At 47.7% G+C, this 18,558-nt stretch overlaps 1 protein-coding gene across 3 annotated transcripts in view; it reads left to right on the top strand.

Moving 5' to 3' along the window:
• The window catches only part of LOC122541401 (hepatic and glial cell adhesion molecule-like), a 47,416-nt gene that overhangs the window by 10,399 nt on the left and 18,459 nt on the right, over positions 1-18,558 (top strand). For 2 of the 3 annotated variants that reach the window (XM_087979337.1, XM_087979336.1), the window contains exons 2-6: positions 3,066-3,377; positions 5,050-5,319; positions 14,529-14,645; positions 15,022-15,123; positions 16,564-16,689. In XM_087979337.1, coding sequence (XP_087835463.1) covers positions 3,066-3,377; positions 5,050-5,319; positions 14,529-14,645; positions 15,022-15,123; positions 16,564-16,689 — 927 coding nt within the window. The remainder of the gene's footprint in view (positions 1-3,065; positions 3,378-5,049; positions 5,320-14,528; positions 14,646-15,021; positions 15,124-16,563; positions 16,690-18,558) is intronic. The other variant, XM_087979338.1, reaches the window with a different exon arrangement.

The raw sequence follows: 18,558 nt of genomic DNA, 5'->3' as shown, positions 1-18,558 counted from the left end.
AAGCGAGAGGCAGGGTAGACGCAGGGAACATGCTCTCCCTGGCTGGGGGACAAATTAAAATTGATGGGGACGCCATTTTAATTTGAGATGAGGAGGAGTCGTTTTTTTTACTCAGAGGGTTTGCGAACCTCGGAAATGCTTGACGCCAGAGGCTTTGGAAGCTCAGTCTTTGGCTGCGTTCTTTGAAGAAAATGGGCTTATCAGTGACAGGCAGCATGGTTTTGTGCAGGGAAGGTCATGTCTTACCAACCTAATAGAATTCTTTTGAAGAGGCGACAAAGGTGATTGATGAGGGAAGGGACGTGGATGTCATATCATCGTGGATTTTCATCAGGTATTTGATAAGCCTCCCCATGGTAGGCTGATGGAGAAGGGGAAGTTGCATGGGGTCCAGGGTGTACCAGCTAGATGGATAGAGAACTGGCTGGGCAACACGAGACACAGAGAGTAACGCTGGAATGAAGCTCGGAGAACAGTGACCACAGGGATCCGTGCTGGGACCGTTGTTTGTGATGTACGGAAATGATCTGGAGGAAGGTATAGAGGGTCTGATGAGCAAGTTTGCAGATGACACTAAGATTGGCGGAGTAGCAGGTAGAGATGGGGACTGTCAGAGAATGCAGCAGAATGTAGATAGACTGGAGAGACGGGCAGAGAAACGGCAGATGGAGTTCAATCCAGGCAAATGTGAGGTGATGCATTTGGAAGCTCCAATTCCAGAGCAAACTGTGGATGGCAAAGTCCTGGGGAACATTGATGCACAGAGAGATCAGGGTGTTCAGGTCCATTATTCCCTGAAAGTGGCAAGGCAGGTCAATGGAAAGGTCAAGAAGGCAGGCTTTCCTTCATCAGACAGAGTATTGAGTACAAGAGTTGGCAGGTCATGTTACAGTTGTATAGGTCTTTGGTTCGGTCACGTTTGGAAGACTGTGTACAGTTCTGGTCGGTCACGTTACCAACAGGATGTGGATGCTTTGGAGAGGGCGCAGAGGAGGTCACCAGGGTGCGAGCTATGAAGAGAGGTTGAGCAGATTACAAATATTTTCATTAGAAAGACAAAGAGGTTGAGGGGGGGACCTGATTGAGGCTTACAAAATCATGAGGAGGGGTAGGCAGAGTGGATAGCAAGAAGGTTTTCCCAGAGTGGGCGACTCAGTTACTTGGGGGTCATGAGTTCAAAGTGAGAGGGGAAAGGTTTAGGGGAGAAATGCGTAGCAAGTTCTTTACACAGAGGTGGTGGGTGCCTGGAATGCGTTGCCAGTAGGAGGTGGTAGAGGTGGGAGCGATAGCTTCATTTAAGATGTATTAGACAGTGACATGAAGAAGCAGGGGGAATACAGATTCTAGGAAATAGGCAACAGGTTAAGATAGAGGATCTGGATCAGCACAGGCTTGGAGGGCCGAAGGGCCTGTTCCTGTGCTGCAATGTTCTTTGTTCGGTTGTTCTCAGGACTAAGGTAGGGAATTTTGGATTTCTGATCCAAGTACTTCACACAGAGGGTGGTGGGCGTCTGGATTGTGTTGCCAACAGAGGTGGTAGAGGCAGGCATGGTAGATTCATTTAAGATGCGTCTGGACAGAGGCATGAGTCGGTGGGGGAGCAGAGGGATACAGATGCTTAGGAATTGGGCGACAGGTTTAGACAGTACATTTGGATCGGCACAGGCTTGGAGGCCGAAGGGCCTGGCCCTGGGCTGTAAAGTTTCTTTGTTCTTTGGTTACCAGTGATGTAAAATGGATGGGTTGGGTAAAAGGCATCGATGTATTCGATTGGTGTGACATATGGTGGACCAGGCCCAATGGGCCGAATGGTCTGCTGCTGTTCCAACCTGCCCTGCAATTTGACCTTTGGGCGGCGCAGTGGCTCAGTGGTTAGCCCTGCTGCCTCACAGCGCCAGGGACCTGGGTTCGATTCCAGCCTCAGGCGACTGTCTGTGTGGAGTTTGCACATTCTCCCCCCGTGTCTGGGTGGGTTTCCTCCGGGTGCTCCGGTTTCCTCCCACAATCCAAAGATGTGCAGGTCAGGGGTGAATTGGTAATGGTAAATTGCCCCATAGGTTAGGTGCATTAGTCAGAGGGAAGCAGGTCTGGGTGGGTTACTCTTCGGAGGGTCGGTGTGGACTTGTTGGGCCGAAGGGCCTGTTTCCACACTGTAGGGAATCTAATCTAATCTAATCATGTCCTCATGATCTCTGGCCACGCTGAGGACAGACCTGTGGACTTGTTTTGAGGCATCCAACACTCAAAACGTTGGGCGTCAGGGTCTTGCAGAAGCTTGTGAAATCTCCAGCAGGCAAACAGCTGAATCTGGGACTGATCAAAGTTCTCCGACTGCTTGAAAACTCCTAGCTTTGATCTCCCAGTCTGCCCGGTGGCTGAGAGAGAATCCCTCCGCCCAACGGACTGAGCAAGCAGTCCTCTTGCTCGCTGACTAAAAGCAGACACGAAAACATGGCTGACTCACCACGTTCATTCCCAAAGATTCGAGCCACTTGAGGTCTTTTGCAGTTTGAAGGACCTGTTTAAATCGTCTCTTTTGTTGGGTTTCCGGGAAGGAAATCAACGGGCGTTAATCTAGAATGTTCTTTTGCTCCCCCTGACACAAGGCCAGCTCCAATTCGCCGGAGCGATCATGTGACTGCGGCGATTGTAACGCGGGTCAGCTGACTGGTCCTCCCTCCTGGGCTATGGGTTCCCTGACTCGGGCTGTTAACCTGCTTCTATCTACTCTGTCCACTCTCACCCTCTTATACACAGCTGTCGGGTGCCCCCTCCTCGACCTTTTCTGCTCCAAAGAAGACTGCCCGAGCCTGTCCAGCCGGTGAATCCCCTCCGCGCCCCCTCCAACGCGCACACCTCTCTCCTTTGATGTGGTGATGGAAACTGTATGCAGTATGTGGCCTAGCCTAAGTCCTGTACAGCTCCAACGTGACCTCCCTGCTTTTGCAGTCTGTGAGGTGACCGTGCTGCGGTCGGTTAGTGCTCCTGCCCTACTACCTTCTAAGGATGGAAGAGCTTACCCCCCCCCCTCTTGGATAATTCTATTCCCCTCTCTCATCCATCAGGTCAACCCGACTCCCAGAGGCCAAGCGAGAAGCTCTTTGGGGCAGTGGGATCCTCCATCCTGTTGCCTGGATTCAACAAAGCTGATTTTAAGAATGTGGAACACGTCAAGTGGATGTTTTCCGGAACAAGAATTCTTGATTACTACAGTGTAACAGAAATACCCACCTTCACCAATTTGTATAAGTCTCGAACCACATTCTTTTCTTCAAATGGATCACTGCTCTTAAAAGACATCGCAAGAAGTGACAGTGGCCTGTACAAAGTGCAGATTAATTTGAATGTCACCAAAGTCTTCCAGCTAAGTGTTCTCGGTAAGTGCTGTGTGTGGTGAAAAATCACACAACACCAGGTTCCAGTCCAACACCAGGTTTATTTGGAAGCACGGGCCTGCGGAGCGCTGCTCCTTCATCAGGTGGTTGTGGAGCAGGACCAGAAGACACCGAATTTGTAGCAACAGATTACAGTGTCATGCAACCGAAACGATGCTGCCTGAACTGCTGTGCTCTTCCAGCACCACTAATCCAGAGTCTGGTTTCCAGCATCTGCAGTCATTGTTTTTACCTCGATATATTGAACAGTTGTATGATACTTGGATCTTTTACTATAAATTCTGTGTCCTGTCATATTGGCCCAATAACTACCAACCCTTTCAGGTTTCCTCGAGGAGGGAGACCACAGTTGCACCCAATATTCAGAGAGAAAGGCTGTACAATTTATTTTCCAAATGTTTTTGGTGGTCACATATACCTCCCAACAACATTGGTGTCTCCTGCCAAGATTTATTCCCTCAAGGAGCCTTGAATAAATATCGGGACAGTGGTCGGTCACAGTGAGGACTGCAGATGCTGGAGATCAGAGATGAGAGTGCGGTGCTGGAAAAGCGCAGCAGGTCAGGCAGCGTCCGAGGAGCAGGAGAATCGACGTTTCGGACCAGAGCCCTTCCATCACGAATCTGACTGAAGGGTTCCGATCCGAAATGTCGATTTTTTTTTTTCCCTGCTCTTCGCATGCTGCCTGACCTGCTGTGCTTTTCCAGCAACACGCTCTCAACTCAGGACAAAGGTTCCCTCCCCAGAGAAAAGACTTCTATTCTCGAACGACCCTTTGGAAGAAAATAAATTCTCCTCGTTTCTGCCCTAAGAGGGAGACCGCTTGCTCCGAACTGATGTCCCCCTATTTTGGTCACCCCTTCCCCCGAACAGGGCATGATTCCATCTTGTTGCCCTCAGGGTCTGACGTTGATTATCAGTCTCTACACAGTTGGTGGTTATAGGTCTAACCTGCTCCACGTTTCTTCATAAGTCGGGTCCTTTACCGTGGAATGGGTGAAGTGAAATTTTTCGCTTTCAGGGAAGGCTTGATGTCGTTCAGAATTGTTCGAGGAAGTGTACAAACGCATCACGAGCTCATTGGAGCTGTCACCTGGTCTGTCCAAACTCCCAAAGATGTGCGGGCCAGGTGGATTGGCCGGGCTAAATTGCCCAGCGTGTTAGGTGCATTAGTCAGAGGGAGATGGGTCTGGGTGGGTTGCTCGTCGGAGGGACGGTGTGGACTCGTTGGGCCGAAGGGCCTGTTTCCACACTGTGGGGAATCCAATCCAATCCCAGGACTGCATGAAGGACGTGACACAGACTTTGATGAATTTCACTGCCGTGGAATGTGTTGTAGCTGCAGGAGAAAACAGGGCTGCTCAAGTATACACTGAATGCTCTCAGGGTGAAGGTGCTTGAGCAGCTGGAAGGTGCGTATGTTACTTGGCTTATTGTCTTGGTGACCACTGAAGCAAGTGCTGGTCAAACTCTTCTTCAATATCTTCACAGAGACACAGGAGGAAGCGCTCTAATGATGCCTCTCCCACTCTTGTTCATTAATTGTGTTATAGTGAGGTCCTTGTGCTCAGATTCATTCATTCGTTCATTCATTCATTTGTTCATTCATTCGTCCGTTCATTCATTCATTCATTCATTCATTCCCTCCCCGCAGTCGCACTGTCAGAGCCTCTCATCAGCAATAATTCGACCGGCCTGGGCACCACCATCGCGCTGGTCTGCCGGGTGGACGCGGGGTTCCCAGATTCCTTCGTGTGGTGGAAAGACAGCACTGTGATAGCGAATGGTGAGCACTCTCAGTTCCTGAAGGGTAACAGCACCCTGGTTATCACTGCGGCCAAGAAGTCTGACTGTGGCGACTACATTTGCATGGTGGAGAATGCTGTGAGCAGGAAGAACGTTTCACATCGGCTTCTTATTTATGGTGAGTCAAGCCTCCCAATTGGCCATTCCTGACTTTCATTCCAATGGTCCCCTCCCCCTTGCACTTTGCCTCAGTAATTCCCATTTGTAAATAATGTTCTCCACTGTTGTTCTAACTCCTCCCCAGCACTAGGGGTGGGGGAAGCAGCTTCTAATGTACACTGGCAACATTGACCAACAACGCCATCCCCTCAGTGAGCACTGTGACTATTGCTCATGTCGTCACTTGGCATTCCTGCTGAGAAATGGACAGCTCTGGCTATGATTGATTGGACGCCCGTACTCTGTGTTGTAAGGGTGCAGACAGAGTAGGTAGGGAGTGATTACAGGCTTTCATGTCGCTGTCAAAAGGAGTCAATGGCAACATGCGAGGAAAAGAAACCTTTTAATAGGCAAACGTAAAGATTCCACAACATCAGGTTATAGTCCAACAGGTGTTTTTTGGACACACAAGCTTTCGGAGCGACGCTCCTTCATCAGGTAATAGGCAGCGATTGGTTAGAATCTTCAGTGGACTGCCTGGCAGTGTGCCAGAGACAGATTCCATCGAGGCACTCCACCAAGAGCTGGGTAATATTTAGGATTGGACTTAAACAGACAAGAAACCTTTGTGCTGTTTATAGATGTGAATCAATAACCATCTCCAACAATAGACGAAATAGCCATCGCCTCTTGGTGTTCAGTGGGCATCACCATCACTGAAACTCCAGCCCTCACCATCATGGTGGTTACTATTGAGCTGAAGCTGAACTGGACTTGTCATATAAAGTTAAAACTCACACAACACCAGGTTACAGTCCAACAGGTTTAATTGGAAGCACTCGCATTCGGAGCGACGCTCCTTCATCAGGTGTTTGTGGAGGACACATTGCAAGACACAGAATTTATAGCAAAAGTTTACAATGTGATGTAACTGAAATTATACATTGAAAACTACCTTGATTGTTTGTTAAGATTAGATTACTTAGATTACTTACTTAGATTACTTACAGTGTGGAAACAGGCCCTTCGGCCCAACAAGTCCACACCGACCCGCCGAAGCGCAACCCACCCAGACCCATTCCCCTACATTTACCCCTGCACCTAACACTGCGGGCAATTTGGCATGGCCAATTCTCTCATCCGTTCGAATGACCGTGATAGTTTCACTTCTTTCATATGGAAATTGCAAAACTTTTTCCAAGTTACATTCTCTGGTTGACTTTAACAATTGGTGTCAGCCCAGATAATGTGTTGGGTGTTAGCCCCCTGTGTGCTGCTCTCTGTGCCATAATGTTTAAACTTATTCTAATCTAAAAAATGAATTAACAGAATCTTACATGGATCCATGTAGCTTTTGAGCAAAGTACAATGTAACTCTGCGTGTATGTGTGTGAGAGTGTGTGTGTGTAGGAATATCTGTGAGTGTGTGTAGTGCAATGGTGGTTACCTGTAATGTGACATGAACCCAAGGTCCCGGTTGAGGCCCTCCCTATGGGTACCGAACTTGGCTATCAGCCTCTGCTCGACCACTTTCCTCTGCTGCCTGTCCCGAAGTCCACCTTGGAGGATGGTCACCCGAAGGTCCGAGGCTGAATGTCCTGGACCACTGAAGTGTTCCCCAACTGGGAGGGAACCCTCCTGTCTGTTGATTGTTGTGCGGTGCCCATACATCCGTTGTCGTAGCCTTTGCTCGGTTTCCCCAATGTACCATGCCTCCAGGCATCCTTGCCTGCAATGTATAAGATAGACAATGTTGGCTGAGTCACATGAGTACCCACCATGTACAAGGTGGGAGGTGTCCCCACGCGTAATAGTGGTATCTATGTCCACAATCTGACACGTCTTGCAGCGGACAAGCAGCAGAGAAAAGTGGCCGAGCAGAGGCTGATAGCCAAGTTCTACCCATAGGGAGGGCCTCAACTGGGACCTTGGGTTCATGTCACATTACAGGTGATCACCATTTCACTATACACACACACACAGACACTCCTACACACACACACACTCCCACACTCACACATGCACCCTCTCATAGACTTAGACACTCTACACTCACATACACTCTCTCACACTCACAACCTCCCACTCCAGGCAGACACACACACATACTCACACATGCACCCTCTCACAGACTTAGACCCCTTTAAACTCTCACACACACATATATAATCTCTCTCACAGATACTCACAACCCCCCCCCCACCCCAAACACGCACACACACACATGCACACATACACATATACGTTTGTGGGGTGAATTTCTACTTGCAGAGTTACATTGTACTTTACTCAAAAACTGCACGGATTCATGTAAGACTCTGTTAATTCAGTTTTTAGATTAGAATCAGTCTAACCATTATGGCACAGACAGCAGCACACAGTGGGCTAACACCTTCAACACATTGTCTGGGCTGACACCAATTGTTACAGTTCACCTGAGAACGTAACTTTTAAAAGAATGTTTTGTGATTTACATGTAAAAGAAGTGAAACTATCATAGCGTTCGAACAGATGAAAGACTCAACAAACAATCAAAGTATTTTTCAATGTATAATTTCAGTTACATCACACTGTAAACTTCTGCTATAAATTCTGTGTCTTCCAATTGTGTCCTCCACAAACACCTGATGAAGGAGCGTCGCTCCGAAAGCTAGTGCTTCCAATTAAACCTGTTGGACTATAACCTGGTGTTGTATGACTTTTAACTTTGTACACCCCAGTCCAACACCAGCATCTCCAAATCACTCCTGGTCATATAAAGGCAGTGTCTACAACAGCAGGTCAGAAGCTAGGAATACTGCAGCAAATAATTCCCTTCCTGACTCCCCAAAGCCTGTCCATCACCTCCAAGTCACAACTCAGGAGTATGATGGAACATTCCTCACTTACCTGGATAAGGGCAGCTCCAACAACACTCAAGAAGATTGACACCATCCAAAACAAAGCAGCCCCCACTTGATTGGCACCACATCCACAAGCATCCCCTCCCTCCCCCCCCCCTGACACTCAGTAGCAGCCTCTTCCAAACCCACGGCCGCTTCCATCTCGAAGGACAAGGGCAACAGAGACATGGGGAACACCACCATCTTCAAGTTCCCCTCCAAGCCACTCCCCATCCTGACCTGGAAATCTATCGCCGTTCTTCCTAGATTTAATCTTGGGGGGAAGTGAGGATAAAGTAGATCTGGGTGACTGTTTTAGTATCCCGACGCTGTGGGAGCAGGCCATTTGGCCCATCGGGTCCACACCAAACCCCCCAGAGAGCACCCAACCCAGTCCCACACCCCTATCCCTTAGAACCCTGCTTGCTCAAGGCTTACCCACACGGCTGCACATCCCTGAACACTATGGGACAATTTAGCACGGCCAATCCACCCTAACCTACACATCCCTGAACACTATGGGACAATTTAGCATGGCCAATCCACCCTAACCTGCACATCCCTGAACACTATGGGACAATTTAGCATGGCCAATCCACCCTAACCTACACATCCCTGAACACTATGGGGCAATTTAGCACGGCCAATCCACCCTAACCTACACATCCCTGAACACTACGGGACAATTTAGCACAGCCAATCCACCCTAACCTACACATCCCTGAACACTATGGGACAATTTAGCATGGCCAATCCACCCTAACCTGCACATCCCTGAACACTATGGGACAATTTAGCATGGCCAATCCACCCTAACCTACACATCCCTGAACACTATGGGGCAATTTAGCACGGCCAATCCACCCTAACCTACACATCCCTGAACACTACGGGACAATTTAGCACGGCCAATCCACCCTAACCTGCACATCCCTGAACACTATGGGACAATTTAGCACGGCCAATCCACCCTAACCTGCACATCCCTGAACACTATGGGACAATTTAGCATGGCCAATCCACCCTAACCTACACATCCCTGAACACTATGGGGCAATTTAGCACGGCCAATCCACCCTAACCTACACATCCCTGAACACTACGGGACAATTTAGCACAGCCAATCCACCCTAACCTGCACATCCCTGAACACGATGGGACAATTTAGCACGGCCAATCCACCCTAACCTACACATCCCTGAACACTATGGGACAATTTAGCACGGCCAATTCACCCTAACCTACACACCCCTGAACACTATGGGACAATTTAGCACGGCCAATCCACCATAACCTACACACCCCTGAACACTATGGGACAATTTAGCACGGCCAATCCACCCTAACCTGCACATCCCTGAAAACTATGGGACAATTTAGCACGGCCAATCCACCCTAACCTACACATCCCTGAACACTATGGGACAATTTAGCACGGCCAATCCACCCTAACCTGCACATCCCTGAACACTATGGGGCAATTTAGCACGGCTAATCCACCCTAACCTACACATCCCTGAACCCTATGGGACAATTTAGCACGGCCAATCCACCCTAACCTACACATCCCTGAACACGATGGGACAATTTAGCACATCTTTGGACTGTGGGAGGAAACCCCCCCCCCCAGACAGGGGAAGAACATGCAAAGTCCACATAAACAGACGCCCGAGGCTGGGATCGAACGCGGGTCCCTGGTGTTGTGAGGCAGCAGTGCTAACCACTGAGCCACCATGCTTCCTGCAACCTCTTGCTGCTTTTGCTGAAAAGGCTGATGGCCTCGAGGTTCCCCAAAGGAACTGCACCAAAAGCCGGAGAGTCTGGTTTGAGTCACAAATAGGGATTTTTGACCAGACTGGACTGATTGTTTTGATGATGGACAGTAGTAACGTCCCCTGAATCCTGGTCAATAATTACCTGGTAGTTAATCATGGGACCACTATGGTGTGGAGTCAGGCCAATCAGCCCACACTGACCCTCCAAGGGATATCCCACCACCTTCTGCATTTCCCATGGCTAACCCACCAAATCTGTCCATCCTTGGGCACTGTCCCTTAGCCAATCCACCCTGACCTGCACATCGCTGGACCGTGGGAGGAAACCCACGCAGACACGGGGAGAATGTGCAAACTCCTCACGGACAGTCACCTGAGGCTGGAATCGAACCCGGGTCCCTGGTGCTGTGAGGCAGTAGTGCTAACCACTGAGCCACCATTGAATTTCATTGTCATCACAAACAGATTATCCCCTTTATAACAATCGATGAACTAACAGGAGCTTCTTTGATCCCATTCACCCCGTCACTAAGATGGTAGCTGACCTGATTGGGATCTTAAAATTTGTTGCTGGAAAAGCACAGCAGGTCAGGCAGCTTCCAAGGAGCAGGAGAATCAACGTTTCGGGCATGAGCCCTTCTTGAAGGGCTCATGCCCGAAACGTCGATTCTCCTGCTCCTTGGATGCTGCCTGACCTGCTGCGCTTTTCCAGCAACACATTTTCAGCTCTGATCTCCAGCATCTGCAGGCCTCACTTTCTCCCCTGATTGGGATCTTGTCTTCCTCCCTGCTCCCATCACCCTGTACTCACTTCTCCATCACCAACCTGTCTTAATCAGGCTTAAAACCATTCAGTGGGCCTGCAAACAAGAATACCGAAGGTAAGTGATCCTCTGAGAGAGGACATTCTTCCTCACTTCCGTCTTATATGGGAATTCAACCTGTTCCAGCCAATTCTAGTGTTCCCCCGTGAAGGTTAATATCCTCTAAACATCTAGCCTCCTCAGACAGACAACACGGTGGCTCAGTGGTTAGCACTGCTGCCTCACGGCGTCAGGGACCCGGGTTCGATCCCAGCCTCGGGTGACTCTCTGTGAGGAGTTTGCACATTCTCCCCGTGTCTGCGTGGGTTTGCTCCGGTTTCCTCCCACAGCCCAAAGATGTGCAGGTTAGGGTGGATTGGTCACGCTAAATTGCCCCATAGTGCACCAGAGATGTGCAGGCTGGTGGGTTAGCCATGGGAAATGCAAGGTTACGGGGATAGGGTGGGTCTGGATGAGATCCTCCTCAGAGGGTTGGTGTGGACTCAATGGGCCGAATAGCCTGCTTCCTCTTTGTACGGATTGTACGAACACCACCCCCCCCTTTAGGAACATGCAAGTTGGGAACGAGAGTTGGCTAGTCAGCCACTCTACTATTTAATAATAAGGTCTCATGATTGACCCGATTGTAACCTCGGATACACAACCGTGTTTAATTCGCAGATAGATTTCCACTCTCCTTTGCTAATCGGGAAGCTAGCCACCTCAGAGTTGGGGGAAACCATTACGCAGGGTGTTGGGAATTTGAACATCGTAGGGCCGCATTTTGGAAACTCTGCCTGGTCCTGACACGCGTCCCTTTGTCAATACTGTTGGCCCTCACAAACGTTGGCCAACCTTTCAGATAACAGCAATTGTAGTTTGGAAATTGGAATTTTTAAAGTCTAGATCAATGTGTCAATTCAGGTGCCAGTGTCTAAGGTGAATGCAAGTGAAAGAATTCTGGATTAATTCTAATGGAAAATGTAATCAGTCTTTACTCTGTGAAGGCAGAGTTGGATGTTGCAAGCAATGTATGAGCTAGTTTTGTACTCCTTGTAGAAACAGTCTGTCGACAAATATTTCAATAAAGGGCATGCATTATTCATGCAAAGCCCAGAGTAATAAAGCTAATCACAAAGCTGAGAGGGCAATTTCTTTTTCATTCAAGGGAAAATTACTCATGTGGGCCACATAATCAAAGAGTTGTTTTGAAGATAAAAGATTATTCATTTACATTTCTGTTTGGTGTGCCCGGCAGTATGCCGTGTTGTGATGGAGATGGTCTGTGCAGGTCAGGAAGTTTCCTCTGTTTAATGCATCTGGGTGCTCACAAAAAAACAGTCAGTCAGAAGGCAGAGTCAACTTGATTGGTCGGTTTGGAGCAGGCGGAGAGAAGCAGCTGAAATAAAGTCGTGAGAAATACAGAAACAATGTCATTAATTAATTTTTAATTTTTAAATTCCTGACTAAGAAAGCAATGCGGCCTAAAATTGGTATTCAACTCTGTGATTCAGCTTGAGTAGCCCATGGTCATGAGGATTTAAAGATAAGCTAAAGGTTTGTCTCACCAAAATCTAATGGATGGATCCTTCTGAAATCGGGTACTTCTGAGAATAGCTGGGGCAAAGAAAAGGCATGAAGGTGAATTCCAGGGAGCTGTGGCATGTCATTAATTTGGCCCCAGAACTCAATCACCATAGTCTTACCAGACCATAGGGCTATCATTAGAGAGAGCCATCTGGTGGTGGTTTTCCCTGAGGGTCACCATGCCTCGGGTGAGGGGAGATGTTGAGTCCGTCATGGTAACCTCAGCCGGCGATGGGGATTGAAGCCATGGCCTGGGCATCACACTGCTTCACAAACCAACCATCCAGCCAAATGAGCTAAACCAGCCCCCGTGGTCCTAGAAGTAAAAGTGAAATAACCCTCAGCATTCTGTAATACGTAAGGACATTTTTTGCAGGGAAGTAAAACTAGATTTATAGCATAAGTTGTTATGTTTAAAATGCTGACTTGGCTTAATTTTATTTTCCATGCAAGAAGGTTTAACATTGTAAAGTTTTGTGGCAGAGCTCCTTCAGTTAATCCCTGAGCAATTTAATTCTCTATTTGAACATACACAGCCCCCAACTGAATTGTAACAGCTCATTTTATATCCATGTGAGGCTTTCCTCTTGGTTGTCTGAGGAAAGATCATTTTTCAGTCTGAACCCATTCCTTGATTAACGGGACAGTCTGATCATTGCCATATTTTGCTGGTTGTGGGAGCTCACTGTGAACAAATGGTTCCTAATGCATCCATTTTGGTAGGAATGACAGCAAAATGGATTATTGTTTAAGTAATGACAAGTTGCAACATTTTGCTGTGCAGAGGGACCTGGGTGTCTGTGTGCATGAGAAAGTTGGTTTACAGGTGCAGCAGGTAATTAAGGCAAATGGAGTTTGTCCTCCATTGCTAGAGGAATGGGGTTTAGAAGCAGGGAGGTTGTTCTGCAGCTGTATAAGGTGAGGCCACACCTGGAGTACTATGTACAATTCTGGTTTTCTTCCTTCAGAAGGGATGTCCTGGCACTGGAGGAAGTGCAGAGGACATTCACCAGGTTTGATTCCAGGGCTGAAGGGGTTGGCTCATGAGCTGAGATTGAGGAGATTAGGGTTATACTTATCGGAATGTTGAAGAATGGGGGGGGGGGGGGGGGGGGTGGAGGGGAAATCTTATACAAACATGTACAATGCTGAAGACATTGGTTGCATTAGAGGCAGCGAGGTCGTTTGTGCTTTGCAGGAGAAACTACAACGAACCAGGGGACATATAGCTTCAAAATGGGGTGGGGTGGGGGGGGGGGGGGGGGAGCAGGTTTCGGACTGAGCTGAGGAGGAACTTCTTCCCCCAGAGGGTTGTGAATCTGTGGAATTCCCTGCCCCGGGAAGCAGTCGAGACTCCCTCGTTGAATTTTTTTTTAAGGCAAAGATAGATTTCTGAGCAGTGAAGGAGTTAAGGGTTAGGGTGAGTGGGCAGCTAAGTGGAGCTGAGTCCACGAGGAAGATAAGCCATGACCAGCTGGCTCTTTCCTGCTCTTATTTCTTATTTTCTTATGTGACCATAGTTCAGCAATATGTATTGGGCTTTGAGATGCTCTGTCGTCCAGATGGGTGGTATTTGAATACAACTCTTCCTTGCTTCCTGTCGAAATCCATTATGATTTTGAACCGTTCTATTTTGAATGATTTTCCTTCACCATTCTCTGCTGTAAAGAGAAAAGACCCACGCCTCCACTCTCTCCAACTGCTTTGTTTGTCTTTATTCACTCACGGGATGTAAATGCCGTTGGCTGGGCCAGCATTTATTGCCCGTGCCTAGTTGCCTTTGAGATGTTGGGAGTGAGCTACCTTTTCGAACCGCTGCAGGCCATGTGTTCGACATAGACCCACGGTGCTGTTAGACAGGCAGTTCATAACGTCATAAGACAAAGGAGCAGAATGGCCATTCAGCCCGTTGAGTCTGCTCCACTGGTCTGACCATCCTCAGCTGCACTTTACCGCATTTCCCCCAAAATCCTTGGTTTCCCTTTAGTGATGAGAAATCTGTGTATCTCAGCCCTAAATGTACTGAATAACCCAACCCTGGGAAATCTCTCCCCACATAGTCCTCAAAGCAATCTAGAGATAATCACATCTTCTGGGGGGAGTGGGGAGAGATACCCCCTGTTGTGATCTCAAACCTGATTTGAAAATAGTAGGCATTTAACGTATAATTCTCTATTATAGGCCTTCCACATCTGATACATAGTACAATGGTATTATCCATCATTGCCCTGGTATTTGCTGTCTCGGTCTTCTTTGGGATAATGTTCCTGTGTTTCCGTCTTGACACTGAGAGAATAGGTAAGAAAATCATGTTCTTTATTGTCAGAAGTTGAGAACATTATAATATTGATCACTGGAACACTTGAACGTGATTGGTGGCTCGTCTGAAATCCCACTTCCTGTTGTCTGCAGTGATTAGTTCAAACGTGTCGATCTTTTTCCTTCAACTTTCAGAAGCGAATTTGATCAATGTTTCTTGGAAAAAGCAAAAGGTGGGAATAATTGATTAACGCTTCCAGAGGGGAGGCACTCAGGGATGATAGGGTGATGGCCCACTGCAGAAATAGGACCAGGAGGCTACTCAAACGCTCCTCACGTGTACTTTCCTGCCTTACGCTCTGGGACTCTTTGAGAAACGTTGATGTTGGGTTTTTTTGTTTCTCCCCCTTTCCAGAGATTAAATTTCATGGAAAAGCACTTCGGTGTCTCCACGTGGCATCCATGCTGTCATTAATCACCCTGCTAGCAGCCTTTATCTGCTGGATACTGTTTGAAGGTATAGTGTGCATTCCTGGTTGTTATGTGACTCCAGTGGCTTCCTGTGTTTAACGCACCCCAGGTCGGTTTAATGGTGCTCAGCTGAAATCGGCAACCAATTCTGTTTAGAATCGGAGATTCCCTACAGTGTGGAAACAGGCCCTTCGGCCCAACAAGTCAGCACTGACCCTTCGAAGAGTGACCCACCCAGACCCATTCCCTTACCTTACATGTACCCCTGACTAACGCACCTAACCTATACATCCCTGAAGGTTATGGGCAATTTCCCATGGCCAATTTACCCTGAGCTGTGGGAGGAAACCTGCGGAGACAAGGGGAGAATGTCCACACAGAGAGTCTGCCCGAGGCTGGAATCGAACCCGGGTCCGCGGTGCTATGAGGCAGCAGGGCTAACCACTGAGCCACCGTGCCACCCTACCTAAGGAATATGAAATGTTATGTAATTAACCAATAAATCATCTTAAAGATTATCGCTCGAAGATTATCACCGATCCAGAAAACAAGTTATTCGCCCATACAACCAAACCCTTGCTAGGTTTTGAAGATACATGAAGGAGAGTGGAACATTGAAGGGAGGGGAATACAGAGCTTGGGCCAGAGTGAAATAAAGACGCAGTCACCAGTCATGCAGCCATTATCGTTACAGAGTAGCCGGGATTGAAGGAGCACAGGTATCAGGAGAGGTTTGGTGCTGGACAAAATCACAGAGGTGTAGCACCAATGAGCTGGGGAGAGAGGGGTTGTTTGAAAATGTTAGAATCAAGGCTTTGCTGGACCTTATTGAAGTGGGATCAGGTCTTGCCGTGAGAATGTCCGGGGCTAGCTGGCAGATTAGAAACAACGGCCTCCAAGGCTGTCATCTGGGGGGAGGAGGGGAGAGGAACTGTGGGGGCTTCTCCCCCGCAGTGAGGTGGGGAGGGTGGGGAAGGGGGTGGGCGGGCTGGGGCAGGAGCCAGCAGAATGTGCGCTGGGAGTGATTTGGAGTGAGGAGGAGGGTGGCTCAGTGGTCAGCACCTCTGCTAGGGACCTGGGTTCGATTCGGGAGCCTGTGTCCGTGTGGAGTTTGCACGTTCTCCCCGTGTCTGCGTGGGTTCCCTCCGGGTGCTCCGGTGTCCTCCCACAGTCACAAAGATGTGCGGGTCAGGTGGATGGGCCAGGCTAAATTGTCCGATAGTGTCCAAAGATGTGAGGGCGAGGTGAATCAGATATGGCTAGTGCAGAGGTACGGGAGGAAAGAGTGGGTCTGGGTGGGATGCTCTTAAGAGGGTTGGTATGGACTCAATGGGCCGAATGGTCTGCTTCCACACCGTAGGGATTCTATATGCAAGGCACCCCTTTAAGTTATATGTATTATCTAATTTCTGGTTATTTTCCAGTTGGATGTGTTATCCAATGTGTGGATCTGGGTAATTGTAATAACCTTTTCTTCTTCCATTAGGATATTGTGAAATCACAATATTTATGGTGGTGCTTTTGTGTGTCCTACTCATACTGACCATATTCTCGACTTGTAGTATGGTCACTTGGGATTCAAAGCGTTTTAACAAGATCTTGCGGTACAGGAGTAAGTTGAAACTTTTAATTAATTTGTACTTGAGTACTTTGCACTGAACTTCCTGCTCCTGCCCCATTTAACGAGTCAGGATGCAATGACCTCAATGAAAGAGTTGCAATCAGTAATATTATCAAGTGTAATTTCACTCTTTTGCTTTGTCTATAGAGTACAAGTATTGCTGGGACAGTCACATGTTGGTCATCCTTAGTTGTCCTTAATAAGGTGGTGGTGAGCTGTCATCTCGATAGCTTACAGTCTATCATGGGGAGATATATCCACAGTGCTGCTTCAGTAGCACTCTGTGGTCTCTGAACCAGCGACAATGAAGGGACAGCCATATCATTCCAAATTCGGATGGTGTGCGTGCCACTGAGCTGGTGGGTGGTGTTCCTGAGCAACTGCTGCCCTTGTCCTCTGGATGGTTGGAGGCCACAGGTTTCAGAAGAGTTGTTGAAGGAGCCCTGATGAATTGTTGCAGTGGATCTGGTAGATGGTACACAGTGCTGTCATGATGTATTGGTGGTGGAGGGAGTGGATGAGCTATTGATCCAAGCCCCCACCTTTTGCAGAGTCATAATGGCAAAGACTCATGCCATTCAGCCCCTTGAGTTCATACTGGACCTCTGTAGGACAAACCAGTCTCTGTTCTGCCCTCCTGCCCTAACCCTGTCGACTTGCAAGTTGATTTCCTTTTGTATTCATTAATCATCTCTACTTTTACCACCTTAGTTAGCATTGAATAAAAGGTCTTCAGAGTAATGTTATAGTTCTGGTAATCTCTATCCTGTTGGGCAAAGGTCACAACATGTCACTTCCCTTATAGCTTTTATTAAAAATCACAAAGTATGAGGAAGAAATATCTTGGCACATCTCGACCGATGCCAGTTTCAAGCGTGGCTCATTGAGTCAGCCAGTTCCAGTGTAAATAATTGGATTATTCTGTTCAACTCAGGATGGGGCACTGGGGAAACTCCACGTCTGTGATTTCAACTCTCACAGGTTTCCACACACCTTCAAAAGTGGGACAGTTACACCAAGCAGAGTTTCTACTGAAACAGAGTCACCCTTCACAGCCAGCTGAGATCTCGCAGCCATGTCTCTCACTTGGCCCGGTAAAGCTATAGCCTTCTCCCTCTGATGTGAGAGTGATAACATTGAGTCACAATGCAGACTAACACTCAGCACACTCAAGGTGGTGTGGCTTTAAGAGGTTATTTTGACCTGTTGTTTTTTTTTTAAAAGGGAAGTTTTAAGACCGCGGTGATGAGGTGTCAACCTGGAGAGCCAGCACAGTAAACAGGTTGTTGAGGCTTTGGAGTTTTGTTTTTGCTGAAGTTGGAACAATAGAAGCAGCCTGGCTGGGTGTGGCCAGCTCTCTCACAGACCTGTAGTTTGTAGGGTTTTTTTTAGGTTTGGCTTTAAGTAGTTGCTGTTGGAGTCTCAACAGCACAGAAGCTGCTGGAGGTTTGAGGAAGTAGAGGTTATTTTTTTCTCGTTCTTGTTTTCAGCTAGAAGTTGGGTTTTTCTCTACTCTGGGTTACAAACCTATTTCTCTGAATTTGCCTTTTTGTTAAGGGGTGAGTTTATGAGATATTGCTATGTTAGTAATTAATTAACAGTTATTTAGTAATAATTACAGTATCTATTACTATTAAGGTTTCCGATAAAGTTATTCTAAGTTCTTGTATTTTTAACTATAGTGTTTGAATAACTTATGTTTTGTTCAGCAGCAAGTAGTTTTATCAATTGAATTGCATCGGGAACACAGCACGTTACATTTGTCTTTAGAATAATTAAAAAATCAGCATCTAAGCTACCTTCCGAAAATATTTCGAGGTGGTCAGGTCTGGTTCATAACTCTAAGGTGATCCGTAATCT

This window comes from Chiloscyllium plagiosum, unplaced genomic scaffold (genome assembly GCF_037043375.1).
Source record: "Chiloscyllium plagiosum isolate Xiang-an unplaced genomic scaffold, Cpla_swu_hap1 HiC_scaffold_35, whole genome shotgun sequence".
Lineage (NCBI taxonomy): Eukaryota > Metazoa > Chordata > Chondrichthyes > Orectolobiformes > Hemiscylliidae > Chiloscyllium > Chiloscyllium plagiosum.
This window is presented reverse-complemented; position numbering and strand designations above follow the sequence as displayed.